This window comes from Homalodisca vitripennis, chromosome 3 (genome assembly GCF_021130785.1).
Source record: "Homalodisca vitripennis isolate AUS2020 chromosome 3, UT_GWSS_2.1, whole genome shotgun sequence".
NCBI lineage: Eukaryota > Metazoa > Arthropoda > Insecta > Hemiptera > Cicadellidae > Homalodisca > Homalodisca vitripennis.
In genome coordinates this window covers 195,180,612-195,194,222 of record NC_060209.1, presented here as the reverse complement: position 1 = coordinate 195,194,222, position 13,611 = coordinate 195,180,612, and the positions used below count along the sequence as shown (strand labels likewise).

Here is a 13,611-nt window from a genome sequence, read left to right as displayed (position 1 = left end):
ATAGGGACAGAGTGGCCTCGGTTTAATACAAAATTATTTGAAAGTATTGTAGGATTTCGGACATTTATCATCGTTGTATGTTACATTTCGAAATATATAACGAAAACGATGGAAAATGTCCGAAATTTTATTATTTTTTCAGACCTGCCATGTTAAATAGCAAACTTTAGACAGAGAAGTTATGCATAGTTATAAATCCATTGTTGGTGTTTTTCACACAAAATCTACACAAAAGAAAGCTGCCCTACGTGATCGTAATGCCCCACATTGTTGTGTCGAGCCAGCGCCAGGTGTTGTATCACATCCGCGCAAGGCAGACGCGACGTGACGTGGTAGTTCCAGTTGTAGACACAACGGCTCGCAGCGCCACCGTCGCTACTCGAGTGACTGCGGACTCGCTCTGCTGTCTGCATTCACTCTCAGCTACTCGTCCGTGGTGTCCGCGCCAGCCCGTCCTGCGAGTGTCGCCACACGTGTCGTACGACACATGTTAGTGTAGTGTGTAGTCTACTGTGTTGTTTGTGTTCATGGCGGATTTGTTGTGTGGCGAGAGGCTAGGTCTGGACCGCCTGGCCGAAGCTGACCCTGTCTTCTTCCGCGACTTCCGTGTCCTTGACAATCTGCTGGACTCGGAACCCCGGTACATCCCCCGATGCAATTACTTCAATGAAGTGCAGCCTGACCTCAAACCCTTCATGCGCAAAGTGGTTTCCACTTGGATGATGGAGGTAAGGAATAAAAATAACCCAAAATACTTGTTATGTGATGCTGTACCTGCAAAATACCTAAGTGTGATGCTGTAACTTTTAAGTTTGTAGCCCATTTATCCTTTCAAGGAACGAATCAATGAAAAATAGGACAATAATAATAAATAGCTTATTAACCATAAAACCATAAAGTTTCGAAGTTTGAAACCAGAATAAAATTTATACAAAGCCAAAAATGTAGCCTGTCATGGGTTGTCTACAGACTCCTCTAATAATTTACGTAAACATTATTGATAATAAAATGAGCTATTTTACTGTACCATTTTATTTAGATTAAACTTAATCGCAATACATTTTGTGTTATGGTCAATCATCTCTGTAAATCTATGAGCTTGAAATAAAAACCATATTGGCCTAATCGTTTTTTTTATTAGACTACTATTATTTTACTATAATCCATAGTGATTCTGATAATTTTATTTGTTTTAAAATTTAAATCATTACAATAATTTGTTTCTTGTGGCTGATCGCGATTTAAATAAAATTAACATTGGTGTTGTGTAAACATAGGTGTTGTGTTTTGTATTTACGTTATGCTACTATTATGTTACTGTAATTTTAAAGATAACCTGTTTGGACAATTCAAGAGATAGTCTGAATTCTTATAGATCAATTTACAAAATATATTATGAATGATAATTTGATATAGATTTGAAGTTATTGTTAATTGAAGGTTAAAAATAAAACACCTTGTATTACTTAACTATTATTTTGAAACAGTCTTATATTTTGTACAAGTCTAAGACCATTGGCAGACATTTCCTGTTATATTCTCTTTTAACCAAAGTATTGTATGGAATAAATCAGTATTATAATATAAATAATGCATGTGTAGTTTATAAATACCATTGAAATAGTAAAATAATGTAGGTCATTCCTATATATAAATTTACTAAACTGTACAAACTATTTTGAATATGTACTTTACCTAGTTATCTAAAACTACTACTTAATTTTATATTTCCATTTCCAAAACGAATTTTTAGGAGACCACAAAACGTATGTTTCAAAAAGATAATAAAAATGCCAATTTAAAATTTTGATTTATCCCAATGAGTTAGTCCATTGATCTATAGAACATTCAGAAATTCGTGATTATTGAATGCCGATATTTTACCGTACTATCTCGAGGGGTTCTTTCTTTCATCGATATCTTATCAGCAAAGGCAACACGGAAAACAGCTGTTCTCGCTGGAGAAATTATTTTGTCGGTTTACTAGTTCTTGTTTTAGGAGTTTTTTTTCTCGGGCTTTCCACTCCTTATTGTTTTGTTTTTTCTATTCTCTTTTCAAGCATCTATTTTTCAACATCAACAAAATAATTCGTTTATTTTTTTCAAAGAAACGTAGCAGAGCTTATCCGATTTCCAGACGTATTTTTTATAATGTAGGTCACAACCGATCATAATAAAATTTTACTATAACAAATTATACTGAATAATTCAACTGTGATTAACCTTTTAATCTCAGTACTTTTCTAACTTAGTATGCAGTGTTATAACTTTGGCTACCGATTGAACGGATTTTGTGAAATTGTAGGTTTTGAAAGTAGCACGTAGTTTGTTCTTTACAGCGGGCCTAGTCGTGACGATGTAGTGTTTACTGCGTAGCGACGTAGGGCCCCGTAGTAGCCTACAAGCGTAGTGTCTACACGTGACGTACATACTCAGACTGTAGCAGGTGCAGTGTTCCACATCCATTGTAAGCGTACCCCAGGACGTAATTGCTACGTAGTCGGAGTAGACGAGTCGCTACCAGTGTTTGGTAGTGAGTAGTAGCCTAATGGAGTCGACTAGAGCGTGACCGACCTTCTATGCGCGATGTTCAAAGTGATCAGGAATATATAGAATAGTGTTGTTCTCACGAGAGCAAAATGAAGCCAAATTTCATTATATTCTTATCCAACAGCAGGAATGTATTCAACCACTAATAAAATCAACAAAAACAATTGATCAACATGGTGCTCTTAAAACAGCGATTTAAAAATTAAATTTTCATAAGTGTTTTTCGGACGTTTGTTTATCCTAATTAAATATATTATGAAGTTATTACGAAGCATTGGTAAATTAGGGTTGCCGAAGGTAGAAAATTGTTATTCTTCTTTGACCTGATAATTCTCTGGTACGTTTTTTATTCGTTGCTGTGAAATATAAACGAAGTGTGAATGATGAACAAGGTCAAATGTCATATTACTTGTTTTCTTTCCTTACCACCTTTCGTTTTTACTTGTTTTCTTGATTATGCACAAGTGTATAAGTAATTTTTTTTTTATAATTCATGCATATTTAAATTATGCAATAATTTTGACCTTCGCCGTTATCAAGGCTCTCTCGCTGATAAGTCACAGGTTCGAGTCCAGGGAAGTCAATTGAAATTTACAAATTGGTTTGTTTCCTTTGAAAACGGTTGGTGAATAATTTAAACTCCAATTGGCATTGTAATAACCCTATAAAACAAATGGTATGTATTGAAGTATGATAGGCTCTAGGTTTATAAGTGTAATTACAACCCAAATTGTGACAACTCTCTTCCAGAAAACATTTTTTGTGTGTTTATAAAGCCATTTATTTAGGCGATATCAGTTATATTTTGGGTCATAAAACATTTAAGAATAAAAAACAACTGTTTTTGGAGATGCAATCAAAATTACGAGTTTTCTGGAATGTAAATATTACCATTATAGATTTAAATCATAGTTTCACCCTGTTAGTGACTGAAAATGTTTAGAATAAAAAACTTTTTTTATTATTTCCGGACAGTTTTTCAAAACGTAATTATGACACGGGATTTAATTTATGTCATTAGAGCTGTTTTAGAACATTTTTTACATTTATAAAAAAATTCTTGTCTTTATACAAATACTTAATAAACTCATTCTTAAAAAATTAAAAATGTTCTGTGGGTATTTACTCGTAGTTCACCTAAATGTTCCAAAATTGGTAGTCCCGAAATCAAACGTGTAGGTCTGCTGACATTTACACAACTTCAAATTTCTTCGGAATATTTTTTTTTATATTTAACTTAATGCGATCACAAAAATTTACTTTTTGCGTAGAATAATACTTTTTCCCGTGTCCTTTACAGGGATAAAGTAATTAACAAACCATTCAGACGTGGTGTAAGAGAGGCTTCGCAGAACATCACCGATGCAAATTAATAAACATTGTTAATTAACCACATTGTGCAACTACATGCTATGATTGAACAGGCATGTCGGCCTTCGCAAAGTCCTTGGAATACGTAAGATAGTAATTCGATAATAACATATGGAACACTTCAGTCTTCTCAGAAGATTGGAAGCTGTTCTACATCTTCAGATAAGTTTTGATTTGCCAGGTCCGTCAAAAATTAAAGTTATCTTTTGCTTCACAGAAAACGTGAAATGGAATGAAATATGATAAAACTATAAAAAAAGACAAAATATATCAAACTGAACAAGAAATCTACGCATGTTGGCCCACCTGAAAGATACATAGGCCTTATGACGTTAGGTAGTTGATAACGTTAAGATCGTTATCTTGCGTTCATTGATGGCTGCTTTAATACCTATAAATAAAAGAAGTAATAGAATAATTGTTTACAAAACGTGGAAAGTTACATCGCTTCATTGATTTACCAAATTTATCGTCTATCCAGGGATATTTTTGAGTTCTAGCTCTATTTTGCCTGATTCTCCTCGTGAGCATTTATGGACTTTATTCAATGGTAGGGTTTGAACGAACGCTATTGCTAGCACACGTTAAAGTAGCTTGCTAGATCTCCATATCCCCTCCCAATTAGGAGAGCAGTCCCTTATTAACGTGGCTTCCAAACGGAAGAACAGGTTAGAGGAGTAAATAAGTCGTCATCCCTGGCTGACGCGGCCGATCTTGGGTCAAAGGTCATCCGAGGGTAGTGAGGGACACAGATAAGATAAAGTGCCCAGATTAATGCATAGATAGAGTGATATTGCTGTGACAAGATCGTTAGAAGTTCCTGGGAACAGATTAGTTTCTGATTATTGTCAAGAAAGGTCTCGCGCTGAGGGTCTTGAGATGAAATACAGGACCGGTTCACGAGCGAAAACAATGTATTTTAGAATCTTAAAACAAATTGTTTAGACATTTCCATGCCCAAAAAAGTTCACAACTTACCCAACAGAATCGATTTCTGGTCTTGACTTTCATCAAAGAAGTACGAATATTTAATTACAGAAAACATTATCTATCCAGTTTGTTCAAACAAACATGGCTGTCATTTTCTAGCTGAAATAATTTAGAAGATCGCCAAGGATAAGTACTTCTCCAAAAGTAGCGAAGATATCTGATATAAGTTGTTATAATGAAGTAATGGTGAATATTATTTGTATAATTTACTAATATTCATTGCTTAGACTTTGTTTTTGACGATGAACAAAACAAACAAGAAATCAAAACAACAAAACAAACTGTGAAGGAAAGAATTGTTCTAACATTTAACATTTGTTTTGTTTTGTTCAGTGATACAAAACAATTCAGTAAGGCTACGTTTCGAGATCTGAAATCTGATATCTTCGTCAGGTGGATAACTAACCTAATACAAGCTACAATCCAGGTTAAAATAAACACTAATTATAAAGACCGAACTAGACTACATAATAGTAGGTCTGTGCTGACCGATCTACCACTGAAAACTAATCAGAGGTCAATACACTTGTTATGCTAATACTAAATGGCGATTGTGACATTAAAAACAAGATTTCGAAAAACCAGAAAACGGGATTGGGCCTTTCTTAATTTTTATTATTGGTTCATTCTTGATGAACTTGTCAAAACCATACTGTGACTCCGCATAGGTTTATTACAAATTGATTTGCAATAAATGGTCGAAGTTTCAAAATACACCACCTTCGTAAATAATGTAATACAACACATCAAATAATTACATCAATGCATTTCAGCAAGATTCAATTAAGGATTTGCTACCCAAAATGTGACCGATTTTCGCATATTGAATTGGCAATTTAAATTTCTATTGGGAGCGATCACATTCATAATAATACTGATGACTCATAGAGGCCTTGATTAGGCACAGGCATTGCAGTTGTTTTCTACAGCTCGTATTAATTTATGGACAAACTGAACCAGTTACAAATCTCTCGCAGAGATCTGCTGAAGACACATGATCTGATGAAGACACGTGATCTGGTGATGTATTTTGTGTGACAGAAGAAGCGGTAGTTGGACCGTTCTCTAATCCATTCAGAAACATATCATTTTGTGACTGAACCAGCTATGACTCTTGGAGGTAATTGACAGTTCAGGTCTGGCGATTTCCAGGTATGCGAGGAGGAGCGGTGTGAGGATCAGGTCTTCTCCACCGCCGTCAATCTCCTCGACCGCTTCCTCTGCGAATATCGAATTGACAAGGGCCAGCTATGGTCTACTCTTGCAGATACTTGACAATCAGGTCTGTCGATTTTCAGGTATGCGAGGAGGAGCGGTGTGAGGACCAGGTCTTCTCGACCGCCGTCAATCTCCTCGACCGCTTCCTCTGCGAATGCCGAATCGACAAGAGCCAACTCCAGATGATCGCCTGTGTCTGTCTCCTGGTGGCCTCCAAGATGCGGCAATGCCATGCCTTGACCGTCGGCAGGCTAGTCTACTTCACCGACAACAGCGTCACTCCAGATGAGATCAGGGTGAGTACTCATCATTTCTGACCAAGGTGGATATGGGTGAACTGTGTAATTTATTGTTTCATCTGTAGGATCTAAAAATTAAAATTTTACGTGATGTACTACCTACAAATTTTCATACAAAGCAGCCTGGATTGTAGGATCTTCTATAAGGATTGGTTGATTATGAGTTTTTAGGATTTTCTCGACCTAGCATTATATTTTACTGTAAATGCTTTGGAAGAAGTTTTAATTAGTAGGGTTTTCTCCCCGCCTGAGTGTTGGCTGGTCGTGGAAGATTTATTCCCCTTTCAAAAGTCATTCCGCTTGGCTTGTCACTTTTAGTTTGTAACAATAACGAAATTCTCAGAAGGGCCCTTCTTTCCAGAAAAAACATTGGCCTAAACTTCGGCACAGAGACACAACATAGGATCTTTTTGACGGATCCTACAATAACACGAATAGTGTATAATGAAAAAAATCGGCGTTTTGGTCACATCCCACTGATTAAAAATTTGCAATAATTAGTGTAATTTGTAAAATCAATACAACTATAATTATATACAGAATATAATAACAGAAAATTAAATTTCCAAACGAACAAGAGTCAATTAATAAAATTTTAATATTTAATATTATCTATTCCAACAAGTCTTGTTAGATCTTTATAATATGATCATATAATCAATAGTTTAGGACCACCACTCTTAAAATAAATCTTTATCTAGATAAATTTGATCTCTAGTTATTCGTGGACATTTGTAAATTACAAAAATTTAAGTGTAATCATTATCAATTCACTTTTTAAATTAGTCGTAAGACTATTCCAGTTTTCCATAATCACGAATGTATGTATCTAGAATGTATGTATCTAGTCATCCGATAAAGCAGAAAGTTATTTTTGTCCAACTTTAATTTAAGTTAATTTTTGACACCTTGAACAGCTAATCATTACCTCTTATTTCCTTTGTTTTCCTATCAGTATTCCTGGAACTCGTACTGAGCTAGCCCATGTTCTATTTTAAGACTATTTTAAGAATAATTACAATTTATAACATACTCCGATTATGGAATAATTGCTTATTTGTTATATCTGCTATAGTTCCAGAACACATCTTTTGTAACTTTTTCTTTTTTTAAGTACTTCCAGATTTAAACTAGTTGTAGTTGTTATTAATAACAACTAGTTTAAAAAGTATTTCCGATTATTCCGAGTCCTTTTAACTTTCAGATTTGCCTTTATAATTTGTTATGTATTAAGTTTTATACTTGAATTTACATAAGGAGACGTATTGTCGTTGTGCCTCAATAAAGATGGTGACGTCATAAGTGAAATAAATGAATGTGGCGGCATTGAGTTATTATAGACATTTTTAAGGTTGTGTTATTATGAATAGTAATAACATTTCCAAATGGATAAGTGGGTTTAAGTTTAGAATTTCATCTCAAATTTGTATGCCAGAGTTTAAAGATTACCTCGGCATGGGTATACAGGTACAGTTCGTTGTGGAACGTTTTGAATTCGTTCACGAACGTGACACGCGTCAAGCTATCTGTGATCACAGGAAGTGACCTTGAAGATAAGGGAAGAAAGACGAGCGCAAGTACGACAATCAAGGGAAGGAACCAAGGCGGATGAGCACCGCGCATGCGCAGTGCATGGCGTGCGTAGTACTTCTCACAATTAGGTTAGACCTGCGTAGTGCCTGCGGTCGGATATTGATATTGGTGTGATAGAAGCTGCCAGAACTAATGGCCTCAAGACTTCCGCACCCCGGGCACATCCTGTCCCGGCACTTTCTTACTGTTTCGGAGTTGACAAATTGCTTCATATGTTGACCGCGAGAGTTCACCCTTCCGTAGCTCTCGAAGGGCTCCCCGAATTTCGTGATCACAAGCAATTTTCTGAGCTGGCCTTCTATGACTTCTTGGACACCGTGTCTACTTGGGCTTTGTTAGGAAATCCGTCAAAATTTAGAATTAAATTGTCAAAAGAGCCTGTTCTATCACAAAGTACAGTGAGCATGCTTATCCCAGTCTCTCTTCGTTCATCTCTACAAATATTGGCCGTTCAGTAAAATCATGGTTAGCAATTCCGAAAAGAACATTAATTTCATTTTATAGAGCAAGATTCCACCAGAGTTGTAGTTCTTGCGGCTTGCATTGTGGGTACCTGGAATTTCATATCCTTTCCAAGTCTCAATTCGGGACCTTTTTCATGTTTTTACCTGATAATTCAAAAATAGTAAACATAATGATAACTTAAAATAGTTTAATGTTAGTCGATCGGTCTATTCAGTTAAATAGCCAAGACTGTACTAATCAGTATAACATTGAATTTGACCTTTGACCGGGAGCGTACAGTTGGGAAATCTTGACTTGGTGCCCTTGGATTGTTAAAAGACAATGCAGGCCCTGACCCTCGTGAAGGGATATCCGACCGTCGGAGCCTACCTTCCTCTGTCACACACTACACAGTGGCCGGTGATCATTTGGTTCGAAACAGGCTCACCCGGGTCTCCAAATGAAACTAATGTTTGAGTGCTTTGGTTTATTTAACAAGAGAGTCCCTGTTTTGGACCCCAAAGGGCTCAACCTTTAAATTAATCAAATTCGGGAAATGTGATATCCTCAGTTGCGGGTGGGTGGAATTTAAATTATGAAAGGAGAAATTCGTTTTACAAGGAGATATTTTCTTTTGGAGAGAGGAAATGTGTCACTTGAAATGCTAACATATGTAGTCTGCGACGTGTGCGGTAGCGGCGCCATAACCATGAATGAAACTGCGGATCACAGTCATTGCCAGTTATCTGAATGGAACAGCTGATGGCAGAGTGACATGCATTCCTGGAGCGATATAAGAAGAATGTGGGCGACAAAGGCGACTGGTCTGGAGTCTTGACTTTAAGCGAGGGGCTCCGGATGGGTTAAGCGTTTCGTGATGATTAGAGAAAGTCTTCGGAAAAAGTTCGGCGTAAGATTTTAAAAAATTTGAAGTATAGATTTGAGGTCTAATTGGGCAATCATATTGTGCAATCTAGTATTGAGATTAATGAAAATCATTATGGTGAGGAAACCTCCATAAAAGAATTGGGCAGGGTCTGAATCAATCTTTTCGACAATCCAAAAGTTCATTGCAGCCTTCTTCCAAATGACTGACAATACTGAAAGTAGGATTAAAGTTATCAGGATTTGACTAAAATTCAACATTCCATTACTTAAACCCAGATTGAAAAATTAATCGGGTCTGGATCAAAAATTGTCTCGTTGATGATGTACGTATCTAACAACAGTTGGTATTTTCTTACTATATAGACTTGGAGTTGTGCTTGGATGTAAATCAAACTACGTAAACTGAAGCTTGATTTGTTAGATATAGGAGACCAGATTAAAGTAAACAGGATTTGCAGGTATGGACAATAAATTCTGTAACATCATAATATAATGTGGCCGACCCTCGTTGAATTTCATAATTGAATATCTTTTTGGTGTTTGATGATTACGAGGAGCTTGCCAGATTTGTTCTTACTACGTTGAATCAAATCAAAATTTATCAAAGATAACGTAGAAATTCGCAGTAATACAATAAGTTTGAAGTAAATCCCAAACGATTATAGATATTAACTAGCAATTTGATCCATCATTGGGCTTAAATGAAGCCTCGCTTGAACAGCCTCAAGGGCATGACAGCCGATGATATCTTACCCCGTACAATTAGTCTAATAAAGCCCCCCAGGCACTTAGACCTTTGTTTACAGTCCGGGCAGTGCCGCTCCCAAGCTCTATTGGTTTTATTTCGTCACCGGACTACTTGCCCCCGCCCTCATACTGCACTCATAGCCTCATCCCGTCTGTCTGTAAGGTCATTTACTCATTTGATTGCATTCTGTCTGGCAGAGCAGACGGATCTCCACAAATTACCGAGGAATTATAGAGATTCATGTTCCTTCACCCTTTGTGCAATCCCTCTTGTACAATCGTAAGTGAGCGTAGGTTTGTTCTCGAACTGTTTGCTGCTGAAGGCGGAGGGGAAGGAACAATGGGGTAATCGAAGAGGAGGAAAAGAGGTTGGGCGGCAGCTGCGTTTTCTTCCTTCAACCCTCGAGCTCGAGATTTGAGCTTCTGGTGACGTGTGTCACTGCCGCAACCCCTGTGATACCCGGGCCAGGGTTCAGCGGTCAGAGGTGCACCGCGGCGCGGGAACCACCCCTCCCCCCACCACACCCTTCGCGGCCAGATAAGATAAGATAAGAGAAACTACCCGACAGTTGGCTCTAACGGATACAAACGTCTTACGAGAAACACATTTTATTCGTATAACTAACTAGTAAAGATCACACAATTTTTGAATAATATATTTTTTTTCTGACAGGTCTTTCCAAATCATCGATTTAATCATCAGGTGACTCTACAAATATATGGAGTCACAGCGAAACACTGCATTGAATCTGGACATGTGGTTTTTTTTTAAGTTTCAAATACAACACACTTGAATACTTGGACATTTTTTACAATTTCAAAAATTAAGTAAAATTCGGGCCTTTACAAAATTCGACTCTTCTCTTATCTTAGTTTACAAGAAAATAAAACTGTAATTCTACCAGAACATCTTATACGGGCTAAACGTTTCAAAAACATAAATTAAAAACTTAAAAGAAAAGTTGTCTGAAAGATAAAATTGTTGGTTTTGAAAGACCTCACAGAAAATAAAACATTATATTGGGAAATTGGGAGATAATTACTATAGCATGAGACATCACTGCAAGTCTGGCCGATTGTCTTTAATATTTATAAGTAACGTAAAAAATTCTCAACTAATGATTTAATTAATATTGTTATTGCAAGAAACTAGTCTATACCGTGCAAAGTTTAAACAATATATTTCAGGCCTAAGTGCATTAAAGAACAGTTTATTTGACAGGCTTGCAAGAATATGTATTATATTATATTATATGTATTAAAATTTTTCAAGAATTTTCATTCAGAACCTTTATTGTAAATTTAAATTACATTTTCAACTTCAATTACTTAGTTAAGAAGTCAGTGTTGCCTGGACGGATGTCAGTTAAATGTCACGAGGAACAATGGCCTACAGGACACCACAGTCAGCTGGTCAGACTCCAGTCAGCAATTCACGATTAGAATTCAATCAGCTGATCGTGTTTCTGTGCGCGCGCAACTCCGACTTGTATTACACCCGGCACAAATTCCGCCAGGAATGTGCTAAACAATCTGTTCGAACCTGCGCAGTAGTTGTTTACTGCTAATCCGGATCTCCGAGCGATTTCTAGGTTTGTTTGTGCCGAATTGAGTGTACCATTTTAAGGCAATTTTGAGGTTATGTTGTATGAACCTGCGCAGTAATTGTTTACGGCAAACCCGGTTTCTCGAGTGATTTCTAGGTTTGTTTGTGCGGAATTGGGCGTATCACTTTGAGACAATTTTGAGGTTATGTTGTATGAACCTGCGCAGTAGTTGTTTACGGCAAACCCGGTTTCTCGAGTGATTTCTAGGTTTGTTTGTGCGGAATTGGCGTATCACTTTGAGACAATTTTGAGGTTATGTTGTATGAACCTGCGCAGTAGTTGTTTACGGCAAACCCGGTTTTCCCGAGCGATTTCCAGATTTGTTTGTGCTGAATTGAGCGTATCACTTTTGAGGTTATGTTGTATGACGTGGCAGAACAGACACGCAGACAGACAAAACACCCTCTCTGACTCACGGTTGAAGTGAGCAATGATCAGGGCTCTCAGCTACTGTTTACCACCAATATGTGGGCCAGACTCAGACATCAGTCCGAGTACCCTCATCAGTGCACCACAAGGTTTTGTGTTGCGCCCCTTGTTTTTCTGTGGGATAAAATTGTTTCTGGCTTTCCATAGGATGCTTGAATGTCCCGTCCCGGTTGTAATAGAATCGCGTCTATGTATCAAATGTTGGGAATATTTCCACGCTCATAATTAGTGAGAAACTTAATACAGTATAGGTATTTCAAGTCTTAATCCAATGTACTGATTTTAGTGATGCATTTCACAGTTATTACATTTTGTAAAACGCGTAGATATTAGATATACTTCTACGTGGCAGATTGCTTGTTTAAAATCAAGTATAATAATTGAAGTATAGTTATTCAAATTACAAACGGATTCTTTAGATTTCGGCTGATTTCGTCAAACTTTACCACCAGTAATTATTGTAACATGGAAAATAAATCTGTATGTATCTGTTCACCTAATTTTTCTTCAGCCCGCAAAGGAAGATTTGAGTTGGTCTATACTGTATAGATTAAACTAAAATATAAAACTGATGATTATCCACGGTATTCCTAGTCGAATATGCACAAACAAAAGTATCTTTTACGAAGTACGATACTGTATGTGACATTATTGTTTTAACTCATTAAATAAGAAAAGAAATACTAAAGAGTACATTTACGTAATTTTGACATGTATTCAAAAGTCATCCTATTAATTAATAGTATTTTGATCATATATTTTTTGTGTACAATGCTACAGTACTCTCAAGGTTTATCTTAGGTAGATAAATAACAGATAACGGAAAGTTGAGATAGTGCAATGGATTCTTCTATTGCAGGTTATATTAGATTCGGCGAAACTGATTTCTCCAGATGAAGTTCACATCAGTTTTATCTAATCACATTATTATCTGTAGATTCTTCTTCCACGTCCTTTTGTACAAAATCATCAAGGGGATGAGAGTAATTTCTTCATTTCCCCTGTTTCTTATACAAACTCGGTTGCGATTCCGCCAATTGTCGCCAGACCGCTGTTCCCTGTCCACGGTCCGTGAGTGTGGCCGGCAGATGACTCCGTTCCCAAGCCACGGACCGGAACTAGGAAGCACAGTTGTTCTTGGACCACGGATGGCTGCCTTGGCGCGCACTTGCCAGCCAACCGTGACATGACCGACTCTGGGACATCCTTCTTCCTTCCCTCCCCGTTATTGATTAAATAATAATCCCCATCCTTATCCTGGCTTTTATTCGACAAAAACCGTGAACTCTCCATTGGCGCTGATGATGGCTCACATGATCCTTTTCAATTGTGTAAGGCTTCCGCTACCTTCTTTTCGGGCGATAATTTGTACAATATTTTTAGTGATATCACGCTTGCTTGACTGCAAGGCCGTAGCTAGCGAGGGGGTCCAACGATTCCGGACCCCCCCCCCGAAATTTTAAAATGACATTTTT

At 37.1% G+C, this 13,611-nt stretch overlaps 1 protein-coding gene across 1 annotated transcript in view; it reads left to right on the top strand.

Annotated features, from left to right (window-relative positions):
* Positions 1-395: 395 nt before the first annotated feature.
* Positions 396-13,611, top strand: part of LOC124357973 (G1/S-specific cyclin-D2-like) — a 67,007-nt gene continuing 53,791 nt past the window's right edge. Inside the window, exons 1-2 of the mRNA XM_046810145.1 lie at positions 396-728; positions 6,210-6,425. Coding sequence (XP_046666101.1) covers positions 528-728; positions 6,210-6,425 — 417 coding nt within the window. The 5' untranslated portion in view covers positions 396-527. The remainder of the gene's footprint in view (positions 729-6,209; positions 6,426-13,611) is intronic.